At 45.8% G+C, this 19,694-nt stretch overlaps 1 protein-coding gene across 1 annotated transcript in view; it reads right to left on the bottom strand.

Moving 5' to 3' along the window:
• Positions 1 to 19,694, bottom strand: part of PACS1 (phosphofurin acidic cluster sorting protein 1) — a 158,472-nt gene that overhangs the window by 46,239 nt on the left and 92,539 nt on the right. Inside the window, exon 2 of the mRNA XM_029209417.1 lies at positions 9,107 to 9,194. Coding sequence (XP_029065250.1) covers positions 9,107 to 9,194 — 88 coding nt within the window. The remainder of the gene's footprint in view (positions 1 to 9,106; positions 9,195 to 19,694) is intronic.

The following is a 19,694-nucleotide window of genomic DNA, read 5'->3' as shown; positions in this document are numbered from 1 at the left end:
TTTTTTTGCGGTACGCGGGCCTCTCACTGCTGTGGCCTCTCCCGCCACGGAGCACAGGCTCCGGACGCGCAGGCCCAGCCGCCATGGCTCACGGGCCCAGCCGCTCAGCGGCATGCGGGATCTTCCTGGACCGGGGCATGAACCCACGTCCCCTGCATCAGCAGGCGGACTCCCAACCACTGCGCCACCAGGGAAGCCCTAGAGACATTTTTGATTGTTACAGCTGGGGTATGTGCGTGCGTGCGTGCGTGATATTTCTAGAGCGTAGAGGCCAGGGCTGCTGCTGACCAGTCTACGAGGCACAGCACAGCCCCACAACACTGCTGAGAAACCCTGCACAGCTGAAACCTGCTCCGCCCTGAAGACACTGCTTCCTGGGCTGACTGCTGGGCTTGGGGGTGGGGCAGGGTCCTCCTTGTTCCTTGTCAGCAGCTCCAGAACATCCTCCCTTCCACCTCCCCCAAACTCCCGCTTTGAGTGGATGCCCCTAGTCTAGCCTCTCTTCCTGGCTGTGGCTCTTGTCTGTACCTGCCAGCATCCCTGCTCATTTCTTGACTTTAGCCCCTCACGCACTGTTCTTTCCCCAGCACTACTCCCGCTGTAACTCTTCATGATTTCTTTCTTTTTTTTTTTAAACGATAATGTAACTTACTGATGAAAGCATCCTTGTCTAAATTTCTTTATTTTTTGGCTGCATTGGGTCTTCGTCGCTGCTCGTGGGCTTTCTCTAGTTGTGGTGAGCGGGGGCTACTCTTCGTTGCGGTGCGCGGGCTTCTCATTGCAGTGGCTTCTCTTGTTGCGGAGCATGGGCTCTAGGCACGTGGGCTTCAGTAGTTGTGGTACGTGGGCTCAGCAGTTGTGGCTCGGGGGCTCTAGAGTGCAGGCTCAGTAGTTGTGGCGCACGGGCTTAGTTGCTCCATGGCATGGGGGCTCTTCCCGGACCAGGGCTCGAACCCGTGTCCCCTGCATTGGCAGGTGGATTCTTAACCACTGCGCCACCAGGGAAGTCCCTCTTCGTGATTTCGACACATGCGCTTTCCAATATCCTGGCCCCTAAACCCCGTGGTTTCCCTCTCCCAGTGGTCTCGTCCTCACCCTTGTCTGAGCCCCTCCACCCACATGGTCACACTCTGGGCCTTACGGTTACCGATAATGACGACCAAAGCCTCATCTCAGTGTCATGAACCCCACTCTCTGATCTCCACTTCCCAACTTTCCAGCACACTCTCGCTTGTTTGTCAACAACAATAATCCCTTGAACCCACCAGGCCTACGATCCACTGATCCCCCCACCATGTTTCACTCCTCCTCATGCCCGCTGTCCCCTCTTTCCTCCTCACTCAGCTTAAATGCCCCCGTCAGTCTGGACGAGCGGCCCCTGCACACACCCTCGCGCCTCTGCCTGCTGCTGTTCTCTGTGCTCGCTTGGTACATTACAACCCTGTACAAATCCAGCTGCCCCAGCTGAACATGCCTGGAGAGAATCATACAATCAGCTAACTGTTCTGACTTTGTTTTTGTTTTTCTTTTTTTTTGTGTGCGGTACGTGGGCCTCTCACTGTTGTGGCCTCTCCCGTTGCGGAGCACAGGCTCCGGACGCGCAGGCTCAGCGGCCATGGCTCACGGGCCCAGCCGCTCCGCGGCATGTGGGATCTTCCCGGACCGGGGCAAGAACCCGTGTCGCCTGCATCGGCAGGTGGACTCTCAACCACTGTGCCACCAGGGAAGCCCTAACTGTTTTGACCTTGACTTCATGACCCCAAACGTGACGTGGGCCTGCAGAGCTGCCCGGCAATCACTGCATTTTCCCCAGTCTGGGCACTTGCCCCTTCACTCCACGAGATGAGCTCCCGTTCTTCATCACACCCCAACGCCTCCTCACCCCTTCCCTCACTCTAAGCGAATAACCTGGATTCCTACCTTGCCGAGAAAACGGAAGCGATAGGAAAAGAACGCCCACCACACTTAGCTCCTTGCCCAGTCTGTATGCCCACAGGTTCCTCCCCTCCGGTTACACGGACGGGCTCCCGGCCCCCACCCGATGTCAGCCGCTCCATCCCTGCTCACGGACTCAGGGAGGCTCTTCTAACCATTCTCCCCTCTCCTATACAATCAACTTCCGTCTCTCTTCTGGATCATTTCCATTAGCAAACAGGCTAATGTTTTTTCTCTCATTAAAAAAAATATCCCCTCTTGTCTCCCTACGTGCCCTGCCGGCTGCCACCCCACATCTCACCTCCTCCCTTTACAGCAAACTCCTCAAGAGCTGTCTACTTTTTTGTGTGTGTGTGTGGTACGTGGGCCTCTCACTGTTGTGGCTCCTCCCGTTGCGGAGCACAGGCTCAGCGGCCATGGTTCACGGGCCCAGCCGCTCCGCGGCATGTGGGATCTTCCCCGACCGGGGCAAGAACCCGCGTCCCCTGCATCGGCAGGCGGACTCTCAACCACTGCGCCACCAGGGAAGCCCGAGCTGTCTACTTTTTTTTTTTTTTTTTTTTGCGGTACGCAGGCCTCTCACCGCTGTGGCCTCTCCCGCTGCGGAGCACAGGCTCCGGACGCGCAGGCTCAGCGGCCATGGCTCACGGGCCCAGCCGCTGCGCGGCACGCGGGATCTTCCCGGACCGGGGCACAAACCCGTGTCCCCTGCATCGGCAGGCGGACTCTCAACCACTGCGCCACCAGGGAAGCCCCGAGCTGTCTACTTCTGCTCTTGAAGGCTTCTCTCATTGTCTCGTAACTCCGCCACGACTGCCATTGGCAGGGTCTCCGATAACCTCCACGGGGAGGACTCCTCTTCATTCGCCTCCAGCAACTCTCCCTTCATGTGGCCTCCTGGACACTCACTCTCCTGGATTTCCTCTCACCCTCAGCTGCTCTTTCCTGGTCTCCGTGTCAGGTCCTTCCTCTCCTCCCTGACATCCTCGTCTTGGGGAGCCTGTGGCCTCAATCCTTAGACCTGTTCTCTTCTCTGGAACGGCTCCCTCCACTCCTGGGCAGCTCATCCACCTTATGGTCTCAGATATGCTGATGATTCCCAAACTGTCTCCCTCCCCCAGACCTGTCTCCTGAACTCCGAACTCACATATTCAGCTGTCTATTCACTGTCTCCCCTCGCATGTGTAACAGCCGCCTCAAACACCATATGATAGGCTGAATTTTGGATCTTTCCCCGCAAACCTGCCTTCCCCAGTCTTCCCCATCTCACTTAATGGCGTTTCCTCCCTTCTAGTCCCTGAGGCCAAAGCTCTGGTGCCGCCCTCATCTCCTGCCAGAATCACTGTCAGAGCCCCTTAGCTGGTCTTCTTGATTCCTCTTTCCCACCTACAGTCTGTCTTCCATAGCCAGAACGACCTCATCACCTCCCTGTTCAAAACCCTCCAATTCACACAGAATGAAAGCCAGAGACCTTGCCATTACTGCGCACACCCTTCCCCCTACCTCTCTGACCTCATCTCCTCCTCTCACTCCCCTCCAGCCTCACTGCTGCCCCACCCCCTCTCCACCCTGCCAGATGTAAGCCTGCCAGCAGGTTCCTGCCTCAGGGCCTTGCCTTGGCTTCTCCCTCCGCCTGCAGAGTTCTTCCTCCCAATATTTGCACAGCTTCCTCCCTCACCTCCTTCAAAGTCTTTGCATGAAAGTCATCTTCTCAGTGAGGCCACGCCTGACCACCACATACGATTTGCAACTTCCTCCACCCCAGGGCATGGCATGCTCCATCCTCTTCACCATATTTTATTTATTTGACATCCCCCGCCCCCCCCCCCCCCCCCCCCCCCCCGCCGGGACATATCACCTTCCAACAGCAGCGGCCCTCACTATTTGAACTCTCACTATCCAAATATATGCTATAAATACCTGTAAACATTTCTATCCCAAACGCATTATCTGAATTGCAAACTTGTGAACATGAACTTGCGCATGCGGGTAACAGGATGTAGCTGCGGTGCAGCCTCAGGATCATGGCCAGCTCACGTGCTTTCGAAGCATGGCACAGTGCTGTTCTCATCTTTGCCAACTTCTCCAAAGATTTAGCTCTTCACGGGTCCCAGTATTTGCTTCTTCCAGGTGCCAGGCACTACCAACTTGAGTCCAATTTCAAAATTATCTTTTTTTAAAATAATTAATTAATTAGTGTTTATTGTCTCTTTCCTTCCACTACAATGATTAATCTTAAACTTTTCAGTCTCAGGATCTTTTTACACTCTTAAAAATTATTGAGGACCCCAAATAGCTTTTGTTTATGTACATGTATCTTTCAATATTTACCACACTAGGAATTAAAACTGAGATATTGGGCTTCCCTGGTGGCACAGTGGTTGAGAGTCCGCCTGCCGATGCAGGGGACACGGGTTCATGCCCCGGTCTGGGAAGATCCCACATGCCGCGGAGCGGCTGGGCCCGTGAGCCATGGCCGCTGAGCCTGCGCGTCCGGACCTGTGCTCCGCAACGGGAGGGGCCACAACAGTGAGAGGCTCGCATAACACAAAAAAACCAAAAAACAAAAAACTGAGATATTAAAAATATGTATTAATTCATTTAAAAATAACTGTAATGAACCTATTATGTGTTTACATAAAAATATTTTTATGAAAAATATCTTCTCTAAAGCAAAAACAATTTATTAAGGAGAGGGCATCATTTTTTTATGTATATAACAGCTTTATTAGAATATAATTCAAATACTGCACAATCTGCCCATTTAAAGTGTGCAATTCAGTGGCTTTTAGTATATTCAGAGTTGTGCAACCAGGAACACAATCAATTTTACAACAGTTTCACCACCCAAAAAAGGAACCCCATACTCATTAGCTGTCTGTCACTCTGCTAACCTTCCCATCCCTCTACCCCTAGGCAGCCACTAATTTAACTTTCTGACTCTATGGATTTGTCTATACTGGACATTTCATAAAATGGAATCATATAACATGTGGTCTTTTGTGACTGGCTTCTTTCATTTAGTATGTTTTCAAGGTTCATCAATATTGTAGCATGAATGTACTTTATTCTTTCTTTAAAAAAATTAATTAGGTTGCGTTGGGTCTTAGTTGCAGCATGTGAGCTCCTTAGTTGTGGCAGGCAGGCTCCTTAGTTGCGGCTCACGGCCTCCTTAGCTGTGGCATGAGAACTCTTAGTTGCTGCATGCATGTGGGATCTAGTTCCCGGACCAGGGATCGAACCCAGGCCCCCGGCACTGGGAGCGAGCAGTCTTAACCACTGCGCCCTCAGGGAAGTCCCTGTACTTTATTCTTTTTTATTGCCAAGTAATACTCCATTGTATGGATATATCACATTTTATTTATTCATTCATCAATTAATGGACTTGGGTTGTTTCCACTTTTCAGCCATTATGCTGCCATGAACATTTGTGTGCAAAGTTTTGTGTGGACATGTTTTCATCTCACTTGGGTAATATTTAGGAGTGGAACTGCTAGGTCACATGGTAACTCTGTGTTTCACCTTTCGAGGAACTGCCAGACTGTTTTCCACAGTGTCTGCACCACTGTACACACCTAACAGCTGTGTATGAGGCAGATGGTATACTTTTACACTTCTGTGAATCTCTTTGACATCTGGCATAAAAGACAACCAGGTTCTCATACCTGCTTCTGTAACCAATCTGTTACAAAATATTGTTTTGGTTGAGTATATTAAAAAAATCCAGACTCAGAGAGGTACGAAGTTAGAAAAAGGAAGAACGTTTTAACAGCCTTTTCAAATAATGGTGGACTATTTTTCTTTGATAGTATACCAAAACTCTACAAGTGGTAGTCTCTTAAAGGTCAGTCGCAAAGTAGAGCCTGAAACCGTATCAATAAGGTTTTATAGTCTGTTATATATTAACATCCAGTCAATTAACAGAAAAAGGATATCACTGGAAAAACTGGGAAATTTGAATAAAGTCTGTAATTTAGTAAATAGTGTTGTACCAATGATAATTTCTTAGTTTTGATAAATACCATGGTTAAGAAAGATGTTAACACTGGGAGAAGCTGCGTGAGGGGTATATGGGAACTCTATGTACCACTCCTGCACCTCTTCTGTAAATTTAAAATGATTTCTAAACAAAAAGTAAAAAATAAAATCCAATCCATTGACCTGTTTTGTTCTTTGATTGGATCTTTACGCAGCACAATTTTGTGACCTCATGCATTGGTCATTTGGAAAATACTGGTTCACTGAGTTACACGAATCTTTCAAATGTTACTCATTACACAATATAAAAAATCACGACAGTTACTATCACTACAGACCTTTTTAGGAAAGTCTTTAAGAACTGGCAAGCTGGGACTTCCTGCTGGCGCAGTGGTTAAGAATCCGCCTGCCAGTGCAGGGGACACGGGTTCGAGCACTGGTCTGGGGAGATCCCACATGCCTCAGAGTAACTAAGCCCGTGCGCCACAACTACTGAGCCTGTGCTCTAGAGCCCATGAGCCACAACTATTGAGCCTGCGCTCTAGAGCCCATGAGCCACAACTACTGAGCCTGCGCTCTAGAGCCCATGAGCCACAGCTCCTGAGCCCATGTGCCACAACTACTGAAGCCCATGTGCCTAAAGCCTGTGCTCTGCAACAAGAGAAGCCACCGCAATGAGAAGCCTGTGCACCGTAATGAAGAGTAGCCCCTGCTCGCTGCAACTAGAGAAAGCCCGCGCAGCCACGAAGACCCAACGCCGCCATAAATAAATAAATAAAAAGAACTGGGAAGCTGTTAAGCTTACAGTGACAAAGACAAGTTTTCCAAAATTCTGGTTTTCACTTGAAAGCTCAAATGTCATTTATTATTGGCCAAAAATATTCTCAGTTGTTTCCCTCAAAGTGGGAAACTGTTCATTTTCTGAACGGGCTTACTCTGTTCATTTTCAAGAAAGTGTCTTCCAAATACCTGAGTCTGAATAACCAGTTTGTCTGTAAGCCCCTCTTTCAAGTACAAATCGTGTTCCATGAAAAAGCAGCTACTTCAATGCACAGATCAGTTGTATGAGGACTTGTCCTCGAGACAACGGCAGCCTCCTCTGTGAAGCAGGAGCGCTGTATGCGCATTTCCGTTTCATCACACAGACTATTAAAAAGATGTGTATTCCAAGGTTGAGACAAAATAAATGAACAGTTTTGACTGCTTCTCCAAGGACATCCTTAAGCAAAACTGGCTTTTCCTCTCTTCCTTCTAGTTTGCGATGGTAGGCAATACAATGACTACTGACATTCTGGTGCAGCTGTCCTGATTTGCACTAAGGGCCAGCCAGCCATTTTACCAGTCATTGCTCTTGTAACTTCAATGCAAATGTCAACGTGGTGGAAAGGGCAAGTAAAGCCGCAGTATTATCGTGAAAACAGTTTGGATCTTACGTATCCCCTGAGATGGTCTTAGGGAGCCCAGGCTCTGCAGACCTCATTTTGAGAACTGCTGTTCTATCAGCACGTAAAGGGCCTTAAAGGCAGGGGTTTGGGTGTGTTTTGTTCGCTGCTGAATCCCCTGTGCCTAGAACAATACTTGGCCTATAACAGGTGCTCAATAAATATTTATTAGATAAATGTGTAAATGAATAAATAAGTGACTGGATAAAGGAATGGGATAACATCTGTAATTACTTTCAGCTGCTTGGAAGTCAAGCAATAAAAATTTTAGGATATTTGTAGCTTTTGGGTATAATTTAAAATTTTACAGAATGCTAAATATTTAATCAGGAAATAAAAGGCATTATTTCTTTTGGCAAAGGCATTTAACTGCGGGGATGCAAAAGCAGCAAGGAACTTTCAAAACTGTACCAACAGTGTTTGCACTGGAAAGCAACTGCTTTTAGCTATGCAAATAACTCCTGAAAACTGGAACACTGCCCGTGACCTAGAAACAGGTACGAAATCGGGAAAGGAGGAAAAGAACCGCAAGTTTCCACTCGCCCATCATGGTCCCACACTTGTTTTTTCAACCCACAGTGTCTGGAAACATTTCACAGAATCGAGAGGAATTATGCACAAAGATGAACAGGGAGTCTGAATATAAGGGACACACAGGAAATCATAAGGAGTAATTCAAGTGTTTCAAGTTTTGAGGACTAAATTAACATAATGTATTTATCTCAGAAAGAGAACTGAGGACCTCAGCGTATGGTTCACATACTGTGAAAATGCTACAGACGTGGGTTTTAGTGAAGCCAAGAAATTGCTGCACAAAAAACAGGTGAGCCAGTAATCAAATGTTCTGGTTAGTAGTGAGTTTCCTTACAGCTCACTATTTTTCCATGAAATAGAACTCAGTAAATACACCATTCTTAAGCTGAAGGATTCCATCGTTTAATGGTTCCAGAGGCACTTCAGACTCTCAGTACGCTTTAGGGATCGTCATTAAAAGGGACTGATCGGTTAAGGAAGCCCTGGTGTCGGAGTTTAATGTCTACATACGTTACTGGCTCTCTGGTTTCTAGTCCCACTTCTGCCACCTGGTATCACCTGGCAACAGGTAAATTCCTTGACCTTTCTGGAGTTCAGTTTCTCCTGAAACTGAAATTCCGAATGCTTAGAATATGAATGTTTGTGAAATACTTTGGGTCCCTTGGAGACACTGAGGTAATTTCAAGGAATTAAACGTGGGGATGACTCAGAAGACAAAACACCCCAGTAAATTTTAAACTGTCAAGTCTGAAATAATAACCTACAAATTTCTTCCACCCTATAGAAAACTGCCAAAGCTGCTTCCCCAACCCATACATCTCCTTATACCCAGAAATCCCAGGAATAAGACCGAAACCTACACAAGCCACCCTAGTAACTTCTGAATTTCTAGCCACCCTAGTAACTTCTGAATTTCTAGATCCAGAAGCATGAACTTCTGGATCTTCATGCTAATCCTGTTAGACAGGCAGGGCAGGGAGAGCCACTTTTATCCTTCAAAGAAACTAAGGTTTAAAGCGACCGAGTGCTTTAACTAAGATGCAGAACTGGGACCCAGTAGGTCGCATGAGCTCAATCGTCTTCCCACTATTGCACCTGCTTTGCTGAGTGAAGGACGAGAGAGCTGGTCCCCCTACCAGCATCTCTGAAGCCCCGACAGTGGGCACAAGGTTATCTAGCTTCCTTGGGTCCTGAACAAACAATCCTGTTCAACTCACCTGTAGCTTCACAGCGATGACCACTGAGTTAAGGTCTTTGTCCATTTCTTTTAGCATGACAAGTTTCTTCAGGGTCAAGCTGAACAGCCTAGAAAAATTTTGAGAAAGAAGATCGAGTCAAATATAAGGAACTTATGAGAAAAGTGACAGACAGTCTGTTGAGGAAATGCTGCTTTACCTAAAGGAAGAATGTTAGAATGCTGTTTACTGTGTCTACCATCAGTAAAACAGCATCCCTCTTCTTTAACTTTTGTACTTGGTAAGTGTCAAAAAGGTACATTATTCCATGAATGTCTGTGGATGCCCCTTTATCTCCAGCCAAAACCAAGATGCCTTTTCACTCCTAATATGTGGGAGCAGTTTCTGGGAGCGGGGAGTAGGCCAGGGAGGGGCATCAGTGTTTATTTTGCTTGCCCAGTTCCAGTTCCACCTTATGTCTAATCACACCTGAAACATTTACAGACGTAAATCTGTAGCAACAAAGAGAAAATCCACACAAACAAAACAGAAACCATTTGGCAGGAAATGCTTTAAATGACCACAAATTCGATTTCAGCCAAACTTTGCTTCAAACATGCAGAAAATCTTCAGTGCCACAATGAGGAAGTTCCCCTTAATTAAAAGCAATGGGACTGTCCCTCACTCTGGAGTCTTGGCATCTCTAATGTGACGCAACCTTGGCCTCCCAAGGCAGGGCTACCCCGGGCTTCTAGGAGGAGCTGGGAGGGAAACTGCAGATGCTGCCTTTCTGCTTCTGGTTTGAGTGGTTCAAGTCCTTAAAACATCCTTTTCCCCGGTGAGGTTCTGGAGAATGGAAAGTTGTAGGTGGGATGCTGCCGACCCGAGTCAGGTCCTGAGACCCCGACTTGGTCTGGGGCTCATTTTCCCCGTTTCCCATCGGTCTCACCTCTGGGCCTCCTCCTTACTCTCTAAGCTCCAGTCGCCCCGAATTCATTTCTGCTCCTCGTGTGCCCACTCTCTCACCTCTGGGCCTTCTTCCAAAGGGCAGGGCCCAGTACAGCTGCTCGGCAAATATTTGTTAATGAAGTTTAACACTTTCTTAAAACGGCCTCTAGCTAAAACCAGGTGAACAAGAATACATGTTGAAGAAATTCATGTAATTCATGAAAAAAGGGGGACAAATCCAGATCCACAGAACTGAATTCTAATTTTGAATTCACCCTCACCCCAAACACTTGCTAAGATCTGCTGACACGAAGCAAATAAAACTCTTTCTTTCCTTTTGCTTTAAGTCACAATCAAAATCAACTAAAAGAGAGCCTATCAAGTCTTTGCATATACATTATTTCATCCAGACCTCAAAAACATGACTCTGTGTGTGTGTGTGTGTGTGTGTGTGTGTGTGTGTGTGTGTGTGTGTAGGGGGCGGGGTGGGGTGGGGCAGGGGTCACTGCTCTACTCGTATAACAGAAGAGGAAACAGATTCTTTTTTTTCTAATTTTATTTATTTTTTTCTGCGTTGGGTTTTCGTTGCTGCATGTGGACTTTTCTCTAGTTGTGGTGAGCGGGGGGCTACTCTTCGTTGTGGTGCATGGGCTTCTCATTGCGGTGGCTTCTCTAGTCGCGGAGCACGGGCTCTAGGCGCACGGGCTTCAGTAGTTGCTGCACACGGGCTCAGTAGTTGTGGCACATGGGCTTAGTTGTTCCACGGCATGTAGGAGCTTCCCAGACCAGGGATCGAACCCGTGTCCCCTGGGAAACAGATTCTAAACAGAGTAGTGACTCAGCTAAATTCCCACAGCTAGTAAGTGACAGAGCTAGATTCTAACTCCAATCTCCTTGTGGTAGGCAAATAATATCTCCTAATCCTCAGAACCTGTAAACTTTTTACAGGGCAAAAGGGACTCCGCAGATGTGATTAAATTAAGGTGGAGAGATGATCCTGGATTATCTGGATGGGTCCACTACAATCACAAGTCTTTATAAGAGGGAGGCAGGAGGGCCCAAGTCAGAGAGTGAGATGTGACCACGGAAGCAGAAGTCGGAGTGATGTGTGGCTGGCTCTGAAGATGGAAGAACCCCAGGGTCAGGGGCCAAGGAATACAAGCAGCCTCTAGAAGCTGGAAAAGGCAAGAAAACTGATGCTCCCTGGAGCCTCCAGAAGAAATGCAGCCTTGCCACCGCCTTGATTTTGGCCCAGTGAAACCCATTTTGGACTTCTGATCTCCAGAACTGTGAAAATAAATGTGTGTTTTGTTTTAAGCCACTAAGTCCGTGGTCATTTGTTACAGCAGCTGTAGGAGCTAATACGCTTCTCCTCTTAAGACCTGAGGCCTCCACTACACAGCTGCCTCCTCAGCCAATGACTGGAGCTCCCGCACCTGTGCTCCTAAAACACGCTCAGGTCTGTTAAACTGGAGCCAGCACGGTTCATGCTCGCCGCCCCCTCTCCCCGCCCATCAACAGCTACCCACAGCATCACTTGTTTCTCCTTTCCCTTCAGAGTAGAAACGTGCTGGCCCAAAAGGAACTCTGGTTCTGCCAGCACGCAAGGGATTATTACATTTCACATAGTTGACTACTAAGAAATGTTACTAACTACACTGTTCAGCTGATTTTCAAGCCTTGCTGGAGGGGAAAGGGAAGGAACACAACTGGGATGAGCAGATGGAAAGGACTGGATATGCCCAATTTTGTTCAGCTAAGGCTGCCGATTACAAATGCTTCTGATAAGTTGGGTTTTTGTTTGTTTCCAAAGCACCTATGGACAGATGCGCTGGTGCTGAATAAACTCACTGCAAGAAAAAAAGAGTCACAGGAATAAACTGGGAACATGCGTGTTTCTTCCCCTCTGCTTGTGATCCTTCACCCTCTCACACATTCCACATGTTGAGAGAGCATCTCCTGTACGCCAGGCACTGGGTTAGCGGGAGTTTAGAGGACATAGTCCACAGCCTCAGGGAGATTACACAGTCTGGTGGAGGAGACAAGCAACGACTTAACACGACACTTCTTGTCCTCAGCTCTTCTATGCCCCATGAGGCTCTGGACCATCTTTCCTCTTACATAACATATGAAATATTGTAATAGGTAATATGGTGGAATTTTGTGAGGAGGGAAAAACACATCATATACCAATAAATATTTGGTGAATAAATAAACAAACCTTTAGGCCACAGCACCTTATGTCAAGAAGAAAGCCAACAATGATCTAGTACCTTAGGTAACAAAATAATAACAAGGCTGGATGTGTTTAGTGTTTGCTCAGAAACCAGACATGCCACATTGATTTCCATACTATTGGCAATCAGTTCAACAGGTCTTTTTGTTTTTAATGGTATCACTCAAGGGGATGTGGGGACTTAAATGTATTCTGGTTCTTCAAAGCATAAGAAAATGTGACTCATTAAGCATCTACCATGTACCAGTTGCTTGAGATACATTTCACTATTCCATGTAAGTCTTACAATAATTCTAAGAGGTGGGGTACTCTACCTAGCTTACAGATAAGGATGTTGAGAAGGATTAAGAAACTTGCCCAAGGTCACACAAGAAAGTGGTTGAGCCAAGATGCAAACTTAGGTTTATCTTAGGTCAGAACCCAATTAAAATTAGTACAGGGCACTTATTTGAAAGTAAGAAGAAATTACTTTAATTACAAGTAAATATTTCCAACATATTTCTTAATACAATGGAAAAACTCTGAGTAAATAAGACACATTTCTCCTTAAACCCACACTCACACAGTACTGATTGAAACAGTCCCAGATATAGTTTTGAGGATGACTGAGTCTGGCAAGATGTTCCGACGGAGGTGTCTCAACAAGTAAGAGGCTGAGTTAGATGCTGATCCTAGGGTTTTTGTTACCATATGTTTTATCGGTTGGGCACTTCATATGCCGTAAAAATACAGTACCCAAGGCCTGAAAGAAGAGTCCTTCCCTGACCATACTCCAGCTTTAATCAGTTTTTCTACAGCAGAAAATAACTTTACACTAAAATCATAAAGACTGGTAATTCCAAGTGCTAGTGAACGTGTGGACTAACCAGAAGCCCCATACGTGGCTGGTAAGAGTGCAACGTCAGACAGATATCTGAGAAACCACCTGGTAGCTTATTAATAGATATTAAATATATGCCTATTCCTCTGCCCAGGTCCCAAGAGAAGCCGAGAAAAATGAGGGCACAGGCCACACAAAGACAGAATGTTCAGAGCAGCCCTAAACTGGAAACAGCCTAAGTGTCCACTAACAGGATGGACCAACGAATTGTGGCATACAAAGACGACAAGCTACTGATGCATGGGACAACATGGACAAACTTCAGAAACACTGTGCTAAGCTAAAAAAGGCAGACACAAAAGACTATATGATTCCACTCATATGAAGTTCAAGGATAGGTAAGACCAATGCATGGCGATAGGAGCCAGTTCAGTAACTGAGGCAGGTGGAGTCACTGACTGGGAAGGGTCATAAGGGAACCCTTTGGGGGTGACTGAGACACCCACGACGGTGGCCACGTGGATATTCACACCTGCAAAAATCCACAGAGCTGCTTTATATTCAAGACCCAGGCACCACACTGTACACAAACTACACATCAAAAAAAAAATTTTTAAGACCAGAATGAAGGCTTTAGAGTCAGACATAACCTGGTCTGAATTACAGTTCTGTCATATTACTCTGTCAGTCATCCATCAGCCTACGCTGAGCTCGTCACTGTTCCAGTCACTTGCGATGCATCAGTAAACAAAACAGACACAATTCTTGTCATGGAATTTATATTCTAGAGAAAAAACAGTCAATAACAATAAACATAATTATTAAATAAATTACATAGTATGTTAGATTGTGTTAAAATAGAGCTAGGTGAGGGGGACTGTGAGGGTGAGGCAGAGGAGGGCAGGGAGCGTTGTAGTTCTAAGTAAGGTGGTCAGGGTAGGCCTCACTGAGAAGTTCTAGATTAAGGGAAAGAAGTGCAAAGGAGCACACCTGGTCTGTTTGAGAAATATTAAGGCCAGTGGAGCTGAAGCAGAGGGAGCAAGGGTGACAGTGGTATGGGACAAGGTCAAACACATGCTTTGTGGGTAGCGGACCCATACCAGTCATGCAGAGCTTTGTAAACCACAGTAAGGATCTGGTTCTTACTCTGCAAGAAATGGGGAGCCAATGGCTTTAAGTGAGAGAGACATGACCTGTTTTACATTTTAATAGGATTCTTTTAGCTGTTCTATTAGGACAGAATGGAGGGAAGCCAAGGGAAAAGGGGAAAAGGTTGAGAGAAAGCAACCGCAGTAGTGCAAGCAACAGACGGCAGAGGTTTGGAGGGTAGGGGCAGTGGAGGTGGTGAAAAGTGGTTTGGATTCTGGATATATTGTTGAAAATACAGGCTTTGGGGCCTGAACATCTGGAAAGATGGGGTTATCATTAACTGAGATGGGGAAAGCTCTGGGCAAGGCTGGTTTTGGGAGTTTAAGATTGAGAGTTCAATTTTGGACGTTCTAAATTTGAGATGTCTAGTAGAGATGCTGAGCAGAGAGTTAAGATACACAAGTCTGCCTGCCTGTGGGCTGGGAACATCAAGACGGAAGTGCGGCATAAAGATGGAATTTAAAATCAGGAGGATGAGTGAGTATACAGAGAAGAGGACCAGGATTGAGCCCAAAAATATTTCAACATTAAGACAGAGAGATGAAGAGGATGAACTAGCAAAGGATATGAAGAAGAATTAACCAGTGAGGCAGGGGGAATATCAAATGAACGCGATATTCTAGAAGCCAAGAGGGAATGGTCAGCTGTATCACTTGCTGCTGATGGGTCAAGAGGGGCACTGAAAACTGATCACTGAATTTAGCGATATGGAAGCCACTGAGGACCTCAACAAGGGCGGTTTCACTGGAAGAGTGAAAACGAAAGCCAAACTGGAATAAATTTAAGAGAGAATGGGAGGAAAGGAACTGGGAGACAGCAAATCTGTTTCAATCTTAGCTCTATCCCCGTATCCTGACTGTAAACTTCCTGTCCAACAGAAATATAGCGCAAGCCACATTTGTAATTAAACTTCTCCTGATAGCCGTATTTTTTAAAAAGTAAAAACAAAGGTGAAATTAACTTTAGTAATATATTTTATTTAATTCAATATATCCAAAATATTATAAACAATATATTAAAATATCAATATATGTAAAAAGAATAACATACCTCGACCAAGTAGGTTTTATCTCAGGAATGCAGGACTTCCCTGGTGGCACAGTGGTTAAGACTCCATGCTCCCAATGCAGGGGGCCTGGGTTTGATCCCTGCTCAGGGAACTAGATCCCACGTGCATGCCGCAACTAAGAGTTTGCATGCCGTAACTAAGGAGCCCACCTGCTGCAACTAAGACTCAGTGCAACCAAATAAATTAAGAAAAAAAAAGGTATCTAAGATTGGAATTTATTTTCAGATGATGTGATTATCTATATAGAAAATTTGATGTAATCTTCAAAAAATATTAGAATAATAAGTGAGTTTAGAAAAGTTGCAGGAAACAAGATCAATATAATCAATATACAAAAATCAATGGTATTTCTATATACTGGCAACAAATAATTAGAAATTGAAACTTGAAAAAATACAATTTACAACTGCATCCAAAAAAATGACATATACAGGGATAAACCTGATAAATAACGTACAAGACCTACACACTGAAAATTATAAAACCTTGCTGAGAGAAATTAAAGAAGACCTAAATAGAGAGACATAGATTGTTTGAGTCGGATACCCAATTAAAAAAATGGAATTTCAATTCATACCTTGTCTACAGAAATTAATTCAAAATGGACTACAAATCTAAATGTAAACATAAAATTATAAAACTTCTAAGGAAAAAACACAGGAGAAAATATTTGGAACCTTGGGTTAGGCAAAGATTCCTTAGACAGGACACCAAAGAACAATCCCTAAAAGAAAAAAATGAGAAAACTGGACTTTGTCAAAATGAATTTGAAAGATGCTATTAAGAGAATGAAAAGACAAGCCATAGAGTGGGATAAAATACTTGCAAATCACCTATTTGATAACAGATTGGTGTCCAGAATATGTAGAGAATTCTCAAATTTTGATGTTAGGAAAACAAACATCCCAGTGAAAAAAATGGGCAAATGTTTTGATCAAACACTTCACCAAAGAAGGTATACAGAAGGCAAGACATATGAAGAGATGCTCAACCTTACCAGTCATTAGGAAAATGCAAATTACAATCACAATGAGAGACCACTACCTTCCTGCTTGAAAATCGAAATTTAAAAGACTGGTCATTACTCACTGTTGGTGAGGACGTGGAGCAACTGAAACTCACACTGTGGACGGGAATGTAAAATGTACAGTCACTCTGGAAAACAGTTCAGCAGTTTCTTTTTTTTTTTTTTTTTTTTGCAGTACACGGGCCTCGGCAGGTGGACTCTCAACCACTGCGCCACCAGGGAAGCCCTAGCAGTTTCTTAAAAAGTTATACTCACACCTACCATATGATCCAGTCATTCCACTCCTGTGTATTTACCCAAGAGAAAAGGAAATATATATTCCCATACAAAGAACTGTACCTAAATGTTCACAGCAGCTTTATTTGAAATAGCCCCAAACTAAATGTCCATCAACAGACGAATGGATAAACAAACTGGTATATCCACACAATGGAATATTACTTAGCAATAAAAAGGGATGAACTACTGATGCACATGACATGAATGAACTCAAAATAATTCTGAGTGAAAGAAGCCAAAAAAGAGGTACAAAGTGTTCTAGAGAATGCAAACCTTTAGTGACAGAAGGCAGACCTGTGGTTACCTTAGGATGGGGATGGGGTGGCGGTGTACAGAAAAGCATTAACTAGCAGGCCCGAGAAAAGGCCTGCTTACAGGATGGGCCCTTGCCTGACATTTGGTACTTGGATCTTGGGAGGGCTTCCAGAACTGGTAAGAGTGGCTCTCTGTGCCTAAACCGTTTTTTACAAATGATGAGGTTTATGCTGAATACATGTTGCCCTCTATCTGCTAGGAAGAGGGTACCCAACTGGCCAGCCCCCAGCAAGAATCTGGGCAGTACGTCTCTAAGGAGCTTCCCTGGTAAGAACATTTCATATGCGTTGTCACAATCCAGTGCTGGAGGAATTAGGTCCTGTGTGGCTCCAATGGGGAAGGACTCTTGGAATCTTGCACCTGGTTTCCTCTAGACTTTATCCATGTACTTTTCCCCCTGACTTTGCTTTTGTATCCTGTAACTGAAATAAATCATAGCTGTGACTACAACTATATACTGAGTCCTGTGAGTTCTCCTAAGAATCATCAAACCTGGACTTCACTGGTGGCGCAGTGGTTAAGAATCTGCCTGCCAATGCAGGGGATACGGGTTCAAGCCACGGGTTCAAGCCCTGGGCCGGGAAGATCCCACATGCCGCGGAGCAACTAAGCCCGTGTGCCACAACTACTGAGCCTGCACTCTAGAGTCTGCGAGCCACAACTACTGAAGCCCCTGTGCCTAGAGCCCATGCTCTGCAACAACAGAAGCCACCACAATGAGAAGCCCGTGCACTGCAACGAAGAGTAGCCCCCACTCGCCGCAACTAGAGAAAGCCTGCGCACAGCAACAAAGACCCAATGCAGCCAAAAAAATTAATTAATTAAAAAAAAAAGAAAAGAATCAGTGATCTTGGGGACCCCCGACATAGAGGGGGCGGGAAGGAGCAATTACAAAGGGTACATTGGAGTGATGGATATGTTCATGATCTTCACTGTGGTGATGGTTTCAGTGTATTTGTGTCAAAAGTTGTCAAATTATACACTTTAAATATGTGCAGTTTACTGTATATCAATTATACTTCAATAAAGCTGTTTTTAAATTTTATTTATTTATTTTTGCCTGCATTGGGCCTTCGTTGCTGCGCACGGGCTTTCCCTAGTTGCGGCAAGCGGGGGCTACTCTTCATTGTGGTGTGCGGGCTTCTCCTTGCAGTGGCTTCTCTTGTTGCAGAACACGGGCACTAGGTACGCAGACTCAGTAGTTGTGGCTCGCGGGCTCTAGAGCGCAGGCTCAGTAGTTGTGGCGCACGGGCTTAGTTGCTCCGCAGCATGTGGGATCTTCCTGGACCAGCGATTGAACCCGTGTCCCCTGCATTGGCAGGAGGATTGTTTTTTTTTTTTTTTTGCAGTATGCGGGCCTCTCACTGTTGTGGCCTCTCCCGTTGCAGAGCACAGGCTCCGGATGCGCAGGCTCAGCGGCCATGGCTCACGGGCCCAGCTGTTCCGCGGTATGCAGGATCCCCCCGGACCGGGGCACGAACCTGTGTCCCCTGCATCGGCAGGCGGACTCTCAACCACTGTGCCACCAGGGAAGCCCAGCAGGAGGATTCTTAACCACTGCACCACCAGGGAAGTCCAAAGCTGTTTTGTTTTAAAAGGAAGGTTCTACCCAGTGTGCTAGAGTCTGCTAATTGCCTACCCAACATCTATCTTCCCCTTCCTACTTAATAAAAGAGCACCAGTTTTTAGCTGAGCATGTTTCTTCCTGAAATAAAAGACCACGCTTTCCGGCTTCCTTTGCAGCTAGGTGAGAACACGTGACTGAAATCTGGCCAATGTGTAAGTGGACGTATTAGGTAGGACATGTGGGAAGATTTTTTTTTAAGGGAGCTCACTCACGTGACAGGACCCTCTTTTGTCCTTTCTCCTTCTTCTGGTCTGTGATGCAGGCTGATGGCCTGAGCTCTGGCAGCTAACTTGGACCATGAGGAAACTGTGATAATTCAATCCATGTGTCAGGAACGTCAGTTAGAAAGAGAGGAGCCAGGATCCCTGACGACACCATGGGAGCTGCTCTATCAGCCCTGGACTGTTCACCTCTGGAGTTTTTATTTTTTATGTGAGAAAGCAATAAGCCGCTATCTTATATAAATCTTTTCTTATTTTTTGTTATATGCAGGTAAAGCTATTCTTTTTTTAAAATTAATTAATTTATTTTGGCTGCGTTGGGTCTTCGCTGCTGCGTGCGGGCTTTCTCTAGTTGCGGGAAGTGGGCTTCTCTTGCTGCGGAGCGCAGGCTCTAGGCACACGGGCTTCAGTAGTTGTGGCACGCAGGCTCAGTCGTTGTGGCTCATAGGCTCTAGAGTGCAGGCTCAGTAGTTGTGGCACACGGGCTTAGCTGCTCTGCGGCATGTGGGATCTTCCCGGACCAGGGCTCGAACACATGTCCCCTGCATTGGCAGGCGGATTCTTAACCACTGCGCCACCAGGGAAGTCCCGGTAAACCTATTATTAATATACGGGAATAGATTCCCAAGATGTTAGGACTTCAGTCACCAGCTCCCAGATACGTTTAAGAAAACCAGCTGAATTATTCCTAGAGTCCATTTTAATGGGTGATGCCCTATGAGGAAATCCCGACTCCCATCCTTATGGAAGGAAAGGAAGTTTTCTCAAAAGTTGAAGGAAAAAAAGATTCTTTCCATGATCCGTAAAAGAACCAAATCCCTAGTCTTCTGCACTTCAGAGAGCTAACTAGGAATCTCCACGGTACAGAGGGTTGGAAGCAGGTCCCACAGCACCACTTAGAAATATGGGAGCTGAATGGAGAACCCTCTGTACCCCACC

Source organism: Monodon monoceros, unplaced genomic scaffold (assembly GCF_005190385.1).
Source record: "Monodon monoceros isolate NGI ecotype Baffin Bay Population unplaced genomic scaffold, NGI_Narwhal_1 Super_Scaffold_7, whole genome shotgun sequence".
In the NCBI taxonomy this organism is placed as follows: Eukaryota; Metazoa; Chordata; class Mammalia; order Artiodactyla; family Monodontidae; genus Monodon; species Monodon monoceros.
Note: the sequence above shows the minus strand (reverse complement) of the source record. Positions and strands in the feature narration are given on the sequence as shown.